The 18,364-nt window shown below is 36.5% G+C and overlaps 1 protein-coding gene across 1 annotated transcript in view; it reads left to right on the forward strand.

Moving 5' to 3' along the window:
* The window catches only part of LOC133530529 (uncharacterized), a 547,295-nt gene that overhangs the window by 517,527 nt on the left and 11,404 nt on the right, over positions 1 to 18,364 (forward strand). Inside the window, exons 2-4 of the mRNA XM_061868469.1 lie at positions 10,692 to 10,906; positions 11,799 to 11,934; positions 18,054 to 18,187. Coding sequence (XP_061724453.1) covers positions 10,692 to 10,906; positions 11,799 to 11,934; positions 18,054 to 18,187 — 485 coding nt within the window. The remainder of the gene's footprint in view (positions 1 to 10,691; positions 10,907 to 11,798; positions 11,935 to 18,053; positions 18,188 to 18,364) is intronic.

Below are 18,364 nucleotides of genomic sequence, written 5' to 3' on the forward strand. Positions count from 1 at the left end.
ACTGGTTTCTAATAAGTTTTATTTATTTATTTAAACTTAATTTCCAAAATACAAGAATAATGTACAAATGGAGGATTTAATGTCTAATGGAATTCTCTACCAGTCAACCATCGGCCTAAACAGAGACATGTAAAAATGGTACACGGAGATGAATACCAAATTTTCCAACGGGCCCCTAATCAGGCCCTAATCAGTCCCCTTAGTCGTCATGCCTACATTATGTCAAGGTTTCGGAAGTGGAAAGTGCGGAAATAAGCACTTTCCGACTAGTGCGGGAAAGTAGCACCACAGAGTTCTGTGTTAAAATTCGATGGTGCTTTAATTTATCACCACTCGTCGCGAATTTTCTACTACCCGCACTTGTACCCACTCCATACAACTGGTTATTAGCCCGAAAGTCTTTATGGTGACCTTTCCCTAGTCGGAAAGTGCTTATTTCCACACTAGTCGGAAAGTGCTTATTTCCGCACTAGTACGGGAAAGTAGCACCATATGTACTGTAATAGTACATTACAATACATATGCGAAAAATAGGAAATTCGAAACGAGTGGCTATAAATTAAAACACAACCGGAGGTAGTTGCAGATTACTATTCGCACATGTATCGTACAACGTTTTATAGTACATATGGCCCTTTTAATTTTCGACACAGTTACGTGATGTGCTAATAATCGCACTGGTGCGGTAAAGTAGCATAATTTGTACTGTAAAATTAATTACTTAAATACTTAGCACATTAAGCTTACTTTTTGCCTGTCTAATCTTTATTACCTAATAGAAATTCTAAATCACTCGGCCTGGTCTTAAATCCCGTTAGTTTTATTATACAACTGGGAGTCTCTAAATCCAGCATATTGCCATCGTAAACTGCGATACTATTACATAAACAAGGATTTACTCCCTAGTGCGGAAACTAGAACCGCGGGTTAGGGATCGTAGATTTTCTATTAATGATTTGATAAAAATAACTACTAACATTGTTATTTATGTAACGTACTCATTTAAAACAAGTTCTTTTCTTCATCCTCGCGTTGTGTCGGTATTTTGCCACGGCTCATGGGAGCCTGGGGTCCGCTGGGCAACTAATACTGCGAATTGGCGTAAGCACTAGTTTTTACGAAAGCAACTGCCACCTGACCTTTCAACCCAGACAGTGAAGTAGGCCTTATTGGAATTAGTCCTTTTCCTCACGATGTTTACCTTCACCGAAGTGAGAGTCAGAATCGCGGGTGTACCTAAATAAAATCAAATGAAAAGCATACCATATTTTTGTACCTAATTTGTACTATTTAGTACCTCGTTTAAAAAAAATTGTACCTCACGGTACGTAAAGTTATGATCAAAAAACAGGTCACCCGCCATCCTGACAGTCAGAATGGCGGGTGTACTTTATTACGCTATGTTCCCGTGGTTATTGATAAATTCTATAAAAGCCAAATTTTTGTACCTTTTTTGTACCTTCATATTCAATTATAATATGAGTCATTTTATTTGTGCTTTCCAAGTTTTACTCATTTTATATTTTGCTTGCTATTATAATTTTGCAGGCGTTATAATTTTTCAAGTTATCGATTTAATTTTTAAGAAAAAACGCTAAGGTACAATTATTTTTATTACGCCAGGATTTAGTACCTTTAATGTTTAATCTGTTAAGTTCAAATAAATTAGAAAATCATGTCTTAAAAATGATTTTTCTTAGGAAGATTTCTTTGAATTAGCGCCTAGCCTTTTTTAACGCTAAGGTACAATTATTTTTATTACGCCAGGATTTAGTACCTTTAATGTTTAATCTGTTAAGTTCTAATAGCTCAGAAAATCATGTCTTAAAAATGATTTTTCTTAGGAAGATTTCTTTGAATTGGCGCCTAGCCTTTTTTAAGACATGATTTACTGAGTTATTTGAATTTAACAGATTAAACATTAAAGGTACTAAATCCTGGCGTAATAAAAATAATTGTACCTTAGCGTTTTTTCTTAAAAATGAAATCGATAATTTGAAAAATTATAACGCCTGCAAAATTGTTATAGCTAGAAAAATATAAAATGAGTAAAACTTGGAAAGCACAAATAAAATGACTCATATTATAATTGAATATGAAGGTACAAAAAAGGTACAAAAATTTGGCTTTTATAGAATTTATCAATAACCACGGGAACATAGCGTAATAAAGTACACCCGCCATTCTGACTGTCAGGATGGCGGGTGACCTGTTTTTTGGTGATAACTTTAAGTACCGTGAGGTACAATTTTTTTTAAAGGAGGTACTAAATAGTACAAATTAGGTACAAAAATATGGTATGCTTTTCATTTGATTTTATTTAGGTACACCCGCGATTCTGACTCTCACTCACCGAAACGCGACTGGTAAATATCAAATGATATTTCGTACATAAGTTCCGAAAAACGGGGTTTGAACCCGCGACCTCCGGATTGAAGGTCGCATGCTCTTACCACTAGGCCATCAGCGCTTAAACTTACTTTACTTAACTAAACAGATTATATTGGTAATAATAAAACCTTATTTCTGTATCGATTATTTTACATAATGCCTCTGTCGTGGCCAGGCCGCGTAGCCAACGTGCCAATCGTTAACGCTCCGCAGCGTATCGTAGTCGTTAATTTATTTTTCAACTCACTGAATTAAATCCGACACAAAAGTTTAACAAAGTGACCTTCTCCTGTCTGCCCATTCGAAAATAAAATATTCGTCTCAATCCTCAAAACTTATTATATTGCGCAAACCTTTAGATCCATCAAAGGGTAAAAACATTTTATACAAAAATATTGTAGATCTTAAAACACCAAGTTTTATTTAAATTCCGCTCAAGTGGTTATCAACTTGCTTCTGCAAATGGCTTTGAACTCAGGATTGTCTTTCTTGTGCCTTTAAAGGACACAAACCTTTACAAACTTCTATCAGATTTGCAAAATTTAAACAAAAATTTCACTTTATGGCAGTCATCATTCGCTTGCCGTTATCCCATTCATTTGGGGTCGGCGCAGCATGTCTTTTCCTTCCATATCTTTCTGTCACCCGTCATCTCATCGTTCACTCACGTTCGTTTCATGTCATCTCTCACACAATCCATCCACCGTTTCCTAGGTTTTCCTCTGCCGTTCCATCGCATGGCAGTAAAAGTACTATAAAATGATTTAATTTAATACAATTCTTAAAAAAAAGTTAGAGTAAGATAAAACATTACCAAGTTAAATATGCTAATGACTTAGATGAAAATTACCGTGACTTCATACGTCAAATTTACGTACAGCCAAGTTATTAAATATTGACACGGACGAAGTGCAAAAAATATGACAATTGTACACATTATCTTAATGTTTTTAATCTTAATTTTTGGCACTTTGTCCGTACCGATATTTAATACCTTGATTGTACAGTCAAGTGTAAAAATATGGGTGCATTTACTCAAAAATATGTCCCATAGCATCTTATTCCAGTGTAATAAGAGCGTAGTACCATATTTATGAGACGATTCTTTCGATACATATTTTTGCACTTGACTGTACCTAGCCTACATAGCTAGCAAACCAGCTGAAAATATAAATTTGTAGTTACCACCCTGTATAAGCATAATGATATTTATTCTCGGACCTCGAGGTAACCCTTTAAATACACAGACTTAGATGTGAATTATAATTTAACCCTTTCGGCTAAAATTACGTTTATCTACAGCTTTGCATTTAAATTACCTAAGTGAAGGTAGGGTAAAGTTGTAGAAACTTACTGTTAGAGTTTAAGATACAATTCCTATTGTTAAACAGCCTAACTTCAATAGTGGATAGCCTGTTTGTCATCTATATTGCTTGGAAATAATATGAAAGTTGGCAATTGTTAAGACAGTGTCCGGTAGTGGGACATTTTGTTATCAATTCATTAAAAGTATAGCTTTTGCCACCACCATTTTGTATCTATTAACTGACTTTTTTTTTTTTTTTTTTAATAGCCTATCTTGTGTCCCACTGCTGGGCAAAGGCCTCCCCTTTTTTCCGCCACTCATCACGGTTTGAAGTATGTTCCCGCCAGTCTCTGCAAAAAGCGTCGAGGTCATCCCGCCATCTCTTTTTTGGTCTGCCTCTGCCCCGGCTAATCTGCGGTATCCATTCGGTAGCCAATTTGGCCCACCGATCCGGGTGCATACGGCAGACGTGTCCTGCCCAACCCCACTTAAGCTTAGCGGCCTTAACACCCACATCTATAATACCAGTTCTGGAGCGCAGTTCGGTGTTCCTAACTCGATCGGTTCTCCGAACCCCTAGTATGCTGCGCTCCATTGCTCGCTGGCAAATCTTGAGTCGGGACTTCTGGGCTTCCGTTAATGACCAAGATTGGGCGCCGTAGGTTAGGATAGGCAGGATACACATGTCGACGAGTTTGCGCTTTAGTGTCAGTGGAAGGTTGCCCTTCATTAGTGCCTTCATGGACCAGAAGCTCTTCCAGGCATTTTCGATGCGTCGGTCGATTTCTTTAGACTGCCTGTCATCGAAGGATGCTATCTGGCCCAAGTATATGTATTCGTCGACATATTGGATATCTTGCCCATCAACCTTGACTCCACGTTTCGCGCCATTGGTCATTAACTGGGTTTTGGCCCTGTTCATTTCGAGTCCGACTTCAAGACTTGCCGTGCTAAGGTCTTGTAGCATTTGTTCTAGCTGGGGTGCAGTGTGGGAGAACAAAACTATGTCGTCGGCAAAACGCAGGTTAGTTAACCTTTTGCCGTCGACGTCAATGCCCATTGTTTCCCACTTGGTCGCTAGCTTTTGGAAAATCTGTTGTAAGCACGAGGTGAACAATTTCGGAGATAGCGGGTCGCCTTGCTTGACTCCCTTTTCAATGCGAATTTTAGGGCCAGGAACATGTAATTTAATGCTTGCTGTGCTTTGCCGATAAATGGTTCCAACGAGTTCAACATATGCATTGTCGATACGTTGCTCACGCATTGCGGAGAATACAGCAGAATGCTTGACACTGTCAAACGCTTTGCTGTAATCTACGAAAGCCAGGTATAGTGGTATTTTGAACTCGTTAGACTTTTCCATTATTTGATTTATGCTGTGAAGGTGATCTGTAGTGGAAAAACTTGGACGGAAACCGGCTTGTTCTGGGGGCTGGTCTTTATCATTAACTGACTAAAATATTAAAAAATAAATTTTGGCAAACTGTACTATTCTACCATGGGCAACTAATTCTTATCGAGACAATTCCAAAAACACAATTAGTTTGCGTTGTTTCATCACAATTCCTATAGCCACCTCCTGTCTCCATCATCAGATCAGCTCGACGGTATCATAATATTACATTATCACCCAACTTACAATAATTTTTCAAGCTAAATTGGATATCAGGGAGTGGTTGAAAAATGGTTTGCAAGATTTGAAAAAAAAAGTTATATCGGAACATGTCAAGTTAAATAAATAGCTTGTAATAAAAATCTATTTCTAGCCACGCAGGTTGCTGTTTCTCAGGTTCCCTTAATATTGAAAGTATAATATATAAAATTAATAAACACGATGTACTCGTATGATTAACAAAATTGGTCATGATCTTCCTCAGTTTATATAAAATCCTTTTGCAAGCAGCTGGCTTAGCAAATAACATTTGTTTATTTAAATTAGTCGTCACAAGTTAGTAGCATGTATAAAACATTAAGCTAGCTATTAATTTTCTTTTAATTTTCTTTTATATAGAAAAAAAGAGATGCACATCGGTGTTAGTTAAACAATAAAGTTAAATTTCTTCTTAAAATACATTTATGTGAGATACCATATTCAAGTCAGGTTTTTAATATGCTTTAATAGCTATTGGCTTAAAGTGTGGGATCAACCCTGAGCGACGATTATTAGAACGAGCTTGAAATAGCTAGAACGTGTTCAACGATGACACTTATGACATGCTTATGACTAGAGAAGAACAAAGAGTGTTGAGGACTTGGCGATATTTTTAAAACAAGTATACGATACCGTAAACACAACGCTTATAGATAACGACAGATCGGCATTTTACACCCTTAAAACATGTTCCAAGTTTAAAATTATCATTGAACAAAAGGCGGTAAAAGAGACCATAAAAATTCTTTATTGATCAGCATAAAACGTGTTTTTATTCGCGCGTGCCACTTGTTTCATCCCGGTTTATTGTACAGTAGCTAAAAAGGAGAAGCATTCAAAATGGCCTGTGGATGACTTTTTTGACAACACTATTAAATCGTAATTATGTTCCGTTTAAACCGTTCATTACACAACTTCAGCTACTGACTGTACGAAAACTGCTTCGTTACGCATCGAGGCCATTACGAGTTCCAACGAATGCCCTTGGATTTCAAAACGCTCCCCGTTGCCATGGCAACGCCTCCGGTAATACATATTGTAAATTGCGTTTCAAGATCAAAGATGAAAGGAATATATATAAAAGGAATCCTACAATTCGATAAAAGCGCTTAGAAGTATCTTGAGGAGTTTCTTGGAGAAAAATAGCAGGTACCGTGTCCTTATCCTCAAATTGACATATGGTAATCAATTATAATTAAGATCATTTTTATACTTCATAAAGTTAGTAAAGTTTATTGTACTTATACAATTAGTTTTATTTATTTCGGGTTTTTAGCTTTGTACAACTTAAAGAAAAGTACTACTTTACTAATTGTATTTAGTTCTTCTAATTTATTTAGTTCAAGATAACCAGATATCTTGGAACTAAAGCAAACAAGGAGCCAATTAGTTTCGACGATAACATTCCTCAAATTAATATCGCTCAATACCACATAGTGAAGATTCGAGCCAAGATGTCAGTTTATAGGAGGCTAATTCGAACTTGTAAATTGATATCTATTTTAATAAAGGTACATCATTTATTATACAGAACACAGAATACAGATCTTTATTGGATCTAAATTTTACAGGTCACATTTTACATTCAAAACATGTTTATATAACTTAATATATGTTCATTAAATTATTTAAATTATTTCATAACATTTTTTAAACAAAACAAATATTTAATATTCTTAATATTAATAAAAAATAATTACGATGCAGAAGTCAACGACCTTATCGAATATTTATAAATTCATCGATGCTGTAGAATGTTTTTTCTAGAAGCAGCAGTTTAAGTTTTTTTTTAATACTTGGTCACTATAAGTCAAGTATATCTGAGGGTAACGAATTGTAAATACTCGTAGTTGGTCCCATGATCCTGAGTGACCGGCCAGTTTGGCCAGTCGGCGCCTCGGGACAAGTAGCCGGGGCATATTTCCTAACCTCTAGCAATCCAGAAACCTACAAAAAGGTCTTTCCATTCTAATTTGAAATTGAATTTTGACAAATCGTAATCGCATAAATTTTGATGTCTAGGCGGCATTAAGGCGAAGGGTAGGGCAAGCACTTTCCATACAAACTTTGTGCGCGTTTTTCTTCGTTTGTGTTTGCGCTACAGTTATTATTTTTGGTGAATATGCTTATTTTTCTGTTAGCTAAAGCTTGGTGTATTATTATTTTTTTTGTATTTTTTTTTTATAAACTGAAATTTCTACATCAAGTTCTGCGTATATCCAATATATACAAGCAGAAAATTAAATTAAATGCTATAGTCCAAAACTAACGAATAAAACTTGCACAAGGTTTATATGGAGAATGCCTTGCCCTACCCTGCGCCTTAAGACAAGATACGATAGAAAAATGTAAAAAATCCATCATTAACTGAATCATACTTAATTTATGTTTATGTAGTTTATGTACGTACGTAGGTTACGGTGCTCAAAATACTAAAACTTTCTTCTTCCTGCTAGACCAGTTCCCATTTACTTGGGGTTGCCCTTCTTTGTCTTCAATTTCCATTTAGCACGGTCTTTCGCTACGTATTTATTCAAATGAGCTTCTTTTAGGTATTTTTCAACCGCCGTCCACCAGGTGGTACGTAGTCTGCCTTTGTGTTTAGTGGTTGGTAGTTTTAAGGAAAATACTAGAATTTTGATATAATTTCATGTATCTCTCGATCGTACTTACATATTGCGTATTTTGTAAGGGAAAGTTTATCTGAATCATATTTGCCGTACTTCTTGCTTAAAATACGGGAAATCCTAGTTTAGACACATAGAAATCGTCACTAATTTTTAAATCTTTGTTTTATAGGAATGTAACCATCCAATACGTGTTTTTAAATTAATTATGTATATATTTACATCGCTCCATAATGTTGGCATATAAATCGGTTTCATGAATAAAAATGGTTATGATGATAGCATATGCTGGACGTATCAATAATAGATATTTTAAGTTCCAATACTGCTCCTGTTTACACGCCAGCATCTCAGATAGGTACAATATAATTACACTATATCATATTAACGATCAATATCTAACAAAGACAAACTTGTTACGAGCGAGAAATTCACTTACGACTTCAGTAATGAGCATGAACGACGAACAACAAAAAATCTCTAAAAAGTTAAAGCGCAAACTCGTAATTTTCTTAAACACGGAGTTTTTCGGAGGTAGATAAGATATAAGGTATATATTTTCGAATTTGTTGGTGATATTGTCTCAAGTTTGGGGGGATTTTCGGCTTGTTACGGCCCTTGGGAGCGTCGTTTCCAAACAATGTTTAGATGGAGGGTTCCGGAGATAAAATTGAGGACAAGATGCTTGGATACAATGACGTAAAGAGGTTGTTTATTGTACAAAAACACATCATAATAAAAACAGGTTGTTTGTTTTGTGTAAGTAATAGAGATACATAATCACGCCATTTTCCCACGCCTATTTATTTTTTTAAGAAATCGTTAGATAGAATGCTCTTTATTGACACACCTCAGTAAAAGATACAGAAAACAATTGATTAAAGATAGAGGTAGACAACAGATGGTCTTATCGCTGAAAAGCGATCTCTTTCAGACAACCTTTGGGTAGCAGAAACAAGAGTAAGAGTTGTCTTTTATGGCACCATTTTCAATGTTCAATTTAAATCAATGTTCACTGTTTGAGTTATTTGTATATTGTTAGTGACAAATTAATATAAGTCAAGCATTTTCATTCGGTATTCATACAAATTAACTTGAAATCATTTATTTCAACTAACACAGACTAAGACATAAGTATAGAACATAATACTTATATAAGTAGTATGTAGTATGTGTGTTTGTGTTTAATAGTATCCGTATTTAGATCCATGCACTACCTATTGACTTTTGTATGGGTTCTACATTTCCTGCTACCTAAAGGTTATCTGTCGCGAACGTATTGCGAACCGGCTAATATTTGCCTATGTCATGGAGTAGATGGCGCTAGTAGTCACGTTTAAGTTAAATAACCGCTTCTAGGTTATTGGGATTTTTTGGCTGAAGTTGAGAGGGTAGATGAGAACGACAGTAGGAAAAAGGAGGTTGTGTGCGAACAAATCTACGGGAAGTGATATTTGCTTTTAGATCAAGTCAAGGACGTTCTAATAACAGGAAGAAATCGCTTTTTAGTGATAAGACCGCCTGTTGTTACCTGGTTCTATTCTCCTTTAAAATTTATTTGTAGTTTTACATGTATGTAAAATTAATAATTGTTGGTGCAATAAAGAATACTTAGGAAAATGGGTTACAAATAACATACCTTGAAATTACATCACAACTAACTGTACTTTCGTCGTATGATTTGAAGTAGAATTCGCCTGCCTGACTGCTTATTTTACTATCTATATATACTCGTATATCTGTAAATAAAAATACATTTTATTTTATTTAAAAATTATTTTATATGTACTTTTTGTACGGAATGAGTGCTATATCTTACCTTTACCTAAGCAATAAGTACAATATACATAACACGCCTACTGAACCACTCAACTGTCACAATTTTTATATATGACATAACTACCTATATACCTCGAGGTAAAGTGGGCGCCCTCCGTGTGTTCGTCTGTCCGTGAAGGCCCGGGGGCAGGTGTGATTAGTGACCCTTCTATACACCCTGCAGGGGAAGATGTACATTACACTCTGCCATAATGCAATATATTATGACTGTCTATGTCTATGTCTATGTACATGATAGTGACGTCTGCCTAGCGACGATAGAATACATTTTGCCATCGACAAAGCTTAAAAGCGGTCGGTAGCTAATTTATGCTTGAACTACTGATCAGAATGGAACTCTTCAACGACGCATAGTTCACGTTTGACGATCTGCCCTCTTCGCTGTGTTTGTTAAGAAAATTAGATTTTCAAGACAAATTTTTGTCTAGTTCTAGTTCTGAAGATGGGGTTTATGAGGAATCGAGGTAACTCCTCAAATGTTAAAGGCATGTATATAGTGTTCTGTTCTTAGTATTTTATGATGTGAAATTATTTATTTTAAATATAGTCGAATACCCTATTACCAGTCAACCATAGGGCAAATCTGAAATGTGTCAAGGTGGGTTCAGTGACAAAAAAAAACATTTTAACTCCTTTTCTACATAATTAGGCGTAGGTAGCTGTCTTTTTAATTTCATTGTATGAAACCCAAAATCAACAATCATCTTTCTTTCACCCGGTCTCCCTCATTGAAGTGGGTTCTTATTTCTTAAAAATATTTTTTCTCAGTCTACTATGCTGAAAAGGTGACAGAAAGCAAAAAAAAAAAAATATATAAGAAATTTTGGGCCTTGCCAAGATAAGAGTTAACCTAATAAGCCTTCTATCATTGTTTCAGGAGGAGTATGGTCGCTCCGCAACCTCTCCATCTCTGTCCCTCGCGCAGTTCTCTCCGGCGAAGGTCAAGCGGCCGTCCTACGTTGCTCGTATGACTTGGAGGGCGCCGCGCTGTATAGCATCCGCTGGTACCGCGCGGAGACAGAGTTCTACCGCTTCGTGCCGCGCGAGCTGCCGCCTACTATGGTGTTCCCTCTACCAGGCGCATCTGTTGATGTGAGTAATGCTTGTTATTCCCTTTCGATCTCCGCCTCTCCGGCTGTAAGCCGTACAACTTGGAGGACGCCGCGCTGTATAGCATCCGCTGGAACCGAACGGAGACAGAGTTCTACCGCTTCGTACCGCACGAACTGCCACCTCCTATGGTATTCCCTCTATCAGACGCATCTGTTGATGTGAGTATTGCTTGTTATTCCTCACACTCATCCCTGTCGATCTCCGCCTCTCCGGCTGTAAGCCATGCGACTTGGAGGGTCACCGCGCTGTATAGCATCCGCTGGTACCGAGCGGAGACAGAGTTCTACCGCTTCGTGCCGCGCGAGCTGCCACCTACTATGGTGTTCCCACTACCAGGCGCATCTGTTGATGTGAATATTGCTTGTTATTCCTCACACTCATCCCTGTCTGGGTCTTCTGCGGCTGCTACGCGTACGGCGACTTGGAGGGCACTCAACTGTACAGCATCCGCTGTTACCGCGCAGATAAAGTTCTACCGCTTCGTGCCATGCAAGCTGACACTTACCGTGTTTCCGCAGCCGGGCGGGTGCCTTTGTAAATGTAAGTTCCTCTTCTACGTTCGTTTTTCATTACTTTACTTGCCTGTTCTCAAAATCTTTAGGGCCTCATTTTTTTAACTGCCATATTCATTTATTCAACTGCACCTACAGAAATGCAATACTAGAATATAAACAGTCGCTGGCTCATTTAATATACAACTACCCTGACACGTCTAAACCGGACATAACTTAACGAGGAGAAAGGGAAAGCGTAGCGGTTATATATGCTATTTTTTCCATTGATACAAGTCAAATAAATAGTAAATTTTAATATTATTGCAATCTATATTATTTCCCCATTAAAAAACATAATTATTGATCCATGTTTGCAGCTCACGCAGTCAGACGAGCACCAGGTCCGCATAGTCAACCTCAACCGGCGGCTAAGCGGGGACTATCAGTGCGAAGTCTCAGCTGACGCTCCTCTGTTCCATACGGACATTCGTTCAGCACCATTAACTGTCGTAGGTAAGTAAAACTAAATTTAACATTAACTTTAACAACATTAGCTTAAAGGTGACATTCGGATGACAACTGTCTCACTGTAGCGGCATTATTGTGACGCTGATGTTGTTCGCCGACGCGACACAGAGAGGAAACTTCCTAAAAAACCGAAGTTTAACAGCGATTCAGGGCCGAATCATGTGCCTTTCTAATGTATGGAACAATCCCTTTCGGCTATTTAGGGTTGTCAAAACTCATGTAATTATATTATTTGTGGTTGTGTACGCAAAGGAACGTCAAGTTGTGCCAACCCTAATATAATAATTGCTCGGAGCAATGCTTAGCCGAACGGAGCCGAGAACGCCCGAACGCTCTAATTTCCACCCCCTGGCCGCGATTATAATGTCTCATTGTATCAAAGATATTGATTGATATAGCTCCCGCGTCAAGACCGCAGCAGTACTATTCACAACACTAATACAGCTACAGTTCCATCTGAATATCACAATGTAAGCTGTCACTGTTATTTAATTAGTCTGTACTGTTTTACTGCACGAAATGTCAAATTTAATATCATATCTTGATAAAAATTTACTTTACTTGCAGCAATGCAGGTGCTATTTGCTTTGCTTTGTTTAGAACTGCAATCTCTTTGCCGATGGGGCGGCTCTTACAATAATATTATTATCGTCATTAAGTACCTACTTATAATCTAAAATGTCTATAGCAAGTACATACTCAAACTTCACTACCAACTATTAAAACTAGCTTTAGATTTCATTAAAAACTTTTTACTTCTCGTCATTTTTATGGCAATGGCATCGCAGTTTTATGAGTACTTGATATCCACATTAGCGAACTTATTTTAATCCCATTATATGTCCAATTCTAATAACACGCCAACCTTTTAGTAGTTGTTATTAAGGGCCTACTAAAGCCGCGAATACCGGTTCGTAAGCCACGCCCGCTAGCTTCCTCACTCCCCGCTAGCACGCACACATGGAAGCGCTCCGCGGAGTCCGCGGCGCACGTGTAGGTGAAAGCTCCATCTAGCGTTACAAAAGTTAACTACGATTATACGTGGTCGGCCAGAAACTTAATTCTTAGAAAATAAAAAAGATGGCGTTATTACTTGCTACTAGAAAATAAAAAAATATATTGTTGTAAATTGTAATAAATCTGAGACTACAATATAGCCAATTTTTATTGTTGATTTTTGGAAGATGTTAATAGTATAGTTAATTGTAAGTATAACACTACCTATCTTTTTAAATTCGGTATCTTACATTGTTAGTTATCATATTTTATTTAGTAATATATTGTTGAGGCAGGAAATACAGGGTGCCGTTTTCCGACGACCAATTTTTCGGATGATAGTGAATCACAGTTGTCAGTGGGAACTACCTACATATAAAAAAAGAAAAAAGTAAGTAATATGGTAACAACGAAAACTACCAAAAAAAAGTGAAGTAAGTATTTTTATTACGCTGAGATATGTAATATTCAACTAATAACTTTTAAACAATTACTCAAACAATCAGGGTGATTCTTAAATTGTGTCCAGAAAAATATTTTTTCATAAAAGCTTTTTATTTTTCACATATTGTTACGTATAAAAAGCATTTTTTGATGCATATGGTCAAGCTTAATACCCTCAGGAAAGGTAAATAAAATGAGTACATAATCACGGTTGTCACAAAGTGTCCCTCAGTCGTGATGTTTCAGCATTTTGGCGGCCAACTCCACTATTTTGAATTATACAATATTTTTAATATAGCCTAAGTATAACTACGACACATCGAATGACAGCTCATACGTTGAAATTCGTCAAACTAGCGCTGTAGAGCGTGACAAAGAACCGGATACACATCATACATCCACATACACGCGGAAACCATTTTTCTGCTTTGGCAGTTGGGCAATAATAACAAATGAACGTATCTAATAAAATCCATTTCTAAAGAGTGACTATGCCTCTAAATTAATCAAACGAATTGAGAATGTCACGACCACGTGTCTATATGTCACGAACATGGATTCAAAAGTCCGTGGTGGGGACAGAATTTTGAGGCCACTGTCGTGACAATTTGAAACATGTTCGGTATTACCTAAAAATTACCTTTGACTTTGCAAATATTAAATAATTAGCTCAATCTCGAATGTAGTAGGTATATCTTATGTTACAAACAATAACGTGAAATGAGTACTGACTTTTAAAACTCAAACACGGCGGTGACGCGTTAAGGTTGACCTTTGTTTTTTATTTAATTAACACAAATAAATAATTTTCGACAACACTTCTCCCTTCAGCCATTTGCAAATATGACACCAACACAGTATTGCTGTTCTAAAAAAATAGCGTTAAAAAGGCTGCCAGACGTAAAGGTAACTTTCTACCGAGTACTGCATGTTTATGTTACCACGCGCGGCGGTGACACGAAAACTGATCTCGTATGTTATTAAATTTTTTATAAAGTCGTTATATATCCATACAATTTTTAAACCGTATTGTGGAATAGGTGTAAGTGTTAACATTTGATATAAAATTCTTCCAAAATCACTTTCAAAGAAAAATAAGATATCATAAAATCCGAGGAAGTCACACTACACGTTTCGTGACATTTCGAACTTCTTAATATGTTTCTAATAAATGCTCTTAGGATATTAGGTTGACATAAAACTAGAGGTAAATTACTAAGTATATTGATATTCAGTTAACTTATTTTCTTAAAAATATATGCTATTCTTACTGTTTTTTTTTAATTTGTTTGTTATTTTGACTGTTTTTAATTTAAGTTAATTTGTATTGTATTTTCGTTTGTTTGTGATGTAATTATGGGTCTTTCACCTGAAATAAACGATTTCATAATATCGTTCCCCTGGCTTTGGTTCACTGTGATTTTCATTCCCGTGTGTTTTGATATAAAATGTATTCTTCATGGGCATTTACAATGTTAAATCATATGTCAAGTAAATGATTATTTACTTTCATGGATTAAGTAAAATTATCGTAATCATAACAGTTGATCAAAGACATACTTATTTCTTTTCCCCTGGTTCTCATTCCATCCCTTTGGACTGGGGTTTCAACTAAAATCAACGCTTGGCACTTCGTTCTATAGATCTTAAAAATAACATTAAGTTGCTAAGAGCGTTCTATGATTCAGTGTATTATTTTGGAACTAATTGTTCCGAAATTCATTGTCATTATGTCATTCCTTGTCATTCCCTTATCGGTTTTTTTCATTCCCTCGTCGCTTTTAGATTGATGGGCTTATATTGAAATTATATTTAATAATCTGATTTCAAAGAACGACCCTTCAATGCCCGCCATAAGCTAATTGGTTGGCTAATGGTTTCAAGAGCATGGACAAATAAAGTATAGACTAACATTATCAACACAGAATCGCGTTCCTCTGAAATGAAAAGTTTGATCGGGATATCCATAATTGCACAAAGCCGTCTATTAGGAACTACTTTAATTATCAGACAGTTAGACAAGAGGTTGAAGCAACTGTTAAATGGTGGTATCTACTATAGCAGTTGCCTAAACTTACAGGAGAGCGATTTTGTAAAGACATTGTTAGTAAGCGATTTTGCTAAGTATAAAACTTTAATCGTCTTTGTCAAGACTAAGATATATTAATAAGGTATAAAAGTAGAGCTGTATAATTTTAAAATCTGAAAAAAAAAAAGAAATTAAAAACAGTTTAAGTTCTAAGATGTACATTATCAAAAACCATCCTGTATATGTTAACATTTATAGTATTTTTCAAACTCGATGGGTAGGGTGACAGGTGTTATCTCTATATAATTTTAACCTAAAAACGCCAAATCTCGCAAAATCGTATTGAAACAACAGCTGTCAGCATACCCATATAAAAAAAAAAACTATAGATAGCACCACCCACGAGCTGAATTTTCTTTGAATGGCAATTTTAAGAAAAGGACGATTCGGTACGTTTTTCTTATTGCTCCTTGTCAAGTAAAATCAAACTGAAAAGCATACTTACTTTACTCTTTGCTGAAAAGTCATATTAGTCATTGACGTTTTGACAGTATCCTGTTAAATGAATTATGTGAATTTTGTTCTTAAGGCATGCGGATTACAAATCAGAGGTCGCTGGTTCAAACCCCGGCCCGTGCAAACGAGTTTTTTTTCTCTAATAAATGTGTTGATTTTTTCGTTTTTTTATATAATAAGTAGGTATATTTGTTTTACATAAAGAAGCCTAGGTAAGGCTATACAAAAATTGGTATGAATAAAATAAAATTATTCGTGTCATTAAAATATGTTTTTTATACACATATTTAAAAGAATAACTTTATTTCTGTATAAGACAGACAAGATTTACTTTTACAATAAAATAGAAAATAAGGAATAAAGATATTATATAGGAACAAAAAAAAGAAAACAAAAAGTTGCGATTAGATTGGTCTATAGATGTCTCGCATTTTTTCTTTGGTGTCTACACGACCACACAGCTACCGATACATTACAGAAGCTGTCGAAATTTCCTTACCCGTTGTAATTGTTCAAAGAGTATTAGACTTTGACGTAGCTAAGCAAACACGCACATATGCGTAACGTATAGGCCTGTAAAGATAGCTCCATTCGTAGTAGACCTCCGATTCCGTTACTAGTTAATAGAGCTACGACTCAACGTTTATTGGATATGTCGATTTTACGTAATTTGGAGCGCTGCGCGATTTGACATAGGTCTTACCTCTTTGAGGCACCACGGCCATCTAACATTACTGGCATAAAGGACGCATTTATGACTTTGACGCATGACAGAAAGAGAAACCGAACTGCGTAAAATGGGCGTTTTCTGTTGAATTCATAAAATCAAAAACGAGAATAAATCCGTTTGTATAAGATAATAAGTTAATATTTAGTTGAATGATGTTTAAGACGAGATGAAAACCTTTACTTTAAAGTGGATTATGCTGGATGAAGATGTGTTTTCTAGTTGCACTGAGGTAAACACTAAACATGTAGATGTAACTTTGGATTTATATTCTATCGAGAAAATTTTAAGCCTTTTTGTTTCGACTAGTATCATACCTCTTATCATATAGTCAAGATACATATATCCGAAAATCACGCCAGTTTGTTTCCGGGGCTAGCCCCTGCCACGCTTCAAAGATCCCGTTATTTTTCGATGCAGGGCCTTAAATCTTATTATAAATTTTGCCCATTTGCTCCTGATCGAATCAGCAATTTATTTATTACACATTAAATAGAAGGTTAGGTAGTGTAAGACGAACATAGATTATTTTGCTCGGGGCAAGACAAACAGTATGAGAATTCAAAACAAGTGTTTGTCTTGCCCAGGTGATAATCTTACCCCACCTTATGACGATATGGTCGCGCTTAAATCGTTTTTCATCATACCGCCAAATGAACAAGTATCGACTTCCACATGCACATCCGCGCATTACCTACTCCTTACCATCAGGCGGACCGTACGCTTGTTTGCCACCGAAGTAGTATGCAAGAAAAAGTATGCTACTGATTATCACGCAACCACCCTATTCGTATAGCTCTCGAGGACAATTCATACATTGCGACATCAAAATGATATCTAAATAATGTCGTCACGCGTGCATTTCGCTCTTATACTTACTTGTCCCTGCATGTGTTGGCGCAAGCAAGACGCACGGGCGGCTAACATCATTTAAATAATTATTACTTTGATGTTACAATGTAAGCTTAAATTGGCCTCCTGCTTCTTAATAGGAATTCCGCGTAGGTACCACTGTCGGTTTCTAGAAATACCCGAAATAGTTGACCAATCTGTAAATAAACAACCCTTTATAGATATTTTTCAGTACAGTTATTTATTTCCATTTTGTCGGTGCTGGATCTTGGTAAAATGTAAATTTAGTCAGGTGGTCCCTTATCAGTTATCACCGAAAGGTTAAGACCCTGTACCATTACCTCGAGTTTACCGCGAGAGTAGGTAAACTTTAGCGACTGCGTCAATTGAATCGCAGCGTATATATTTCGCGCTCGTATTCATAAGTACGAGTGAAATGTATAGTGAGTGAGTTTAAGCAGTTGCTTACAAATATGGCCACGTTCATGTCATGATAAGGGCACAGTGGTATAATAATTATATAAAATGTTACTTTTACAGACCCGCCATTTCGCGCGCCGCGCATCACGGTGTCCCGTGGTAACTACGCGCGCGGCGATGTCATAAAAGCGAGCTGCACAGTTGATGAGGCTTACCCTGCGCCAAACATCACCTGGATACTGGACGAACATAAGGTTAGTTGTAGCCAAGATAATATTACATTTATCCTTTCAAACGACACTTTCTTGTACCTGGCTGCTAAGAGCGACAAGGAAATAAGATTTTTTTTTTCTCGGAGAAGGCTCAGCAAAAAGCGACTAACGAAAGGAAGTAATACTTAATACCTCTACGCATTAAGGTGTGTGGGGATT

The sequence above is a fragment of the Cydia pomonella genome, chromosome 23, assembly GCF_033807575.1.
Source record: "Cydia pomonella isolate Wapato2018A chromosome 23, ilCydPomo1, whole genome shotgun sequence".
Lineage (NCBI taxonomy): Eukaryota > Metazoa > Arthropoda > Insecta > Lepidoptera > Tortricidae > Cydia > Cydia pomonella.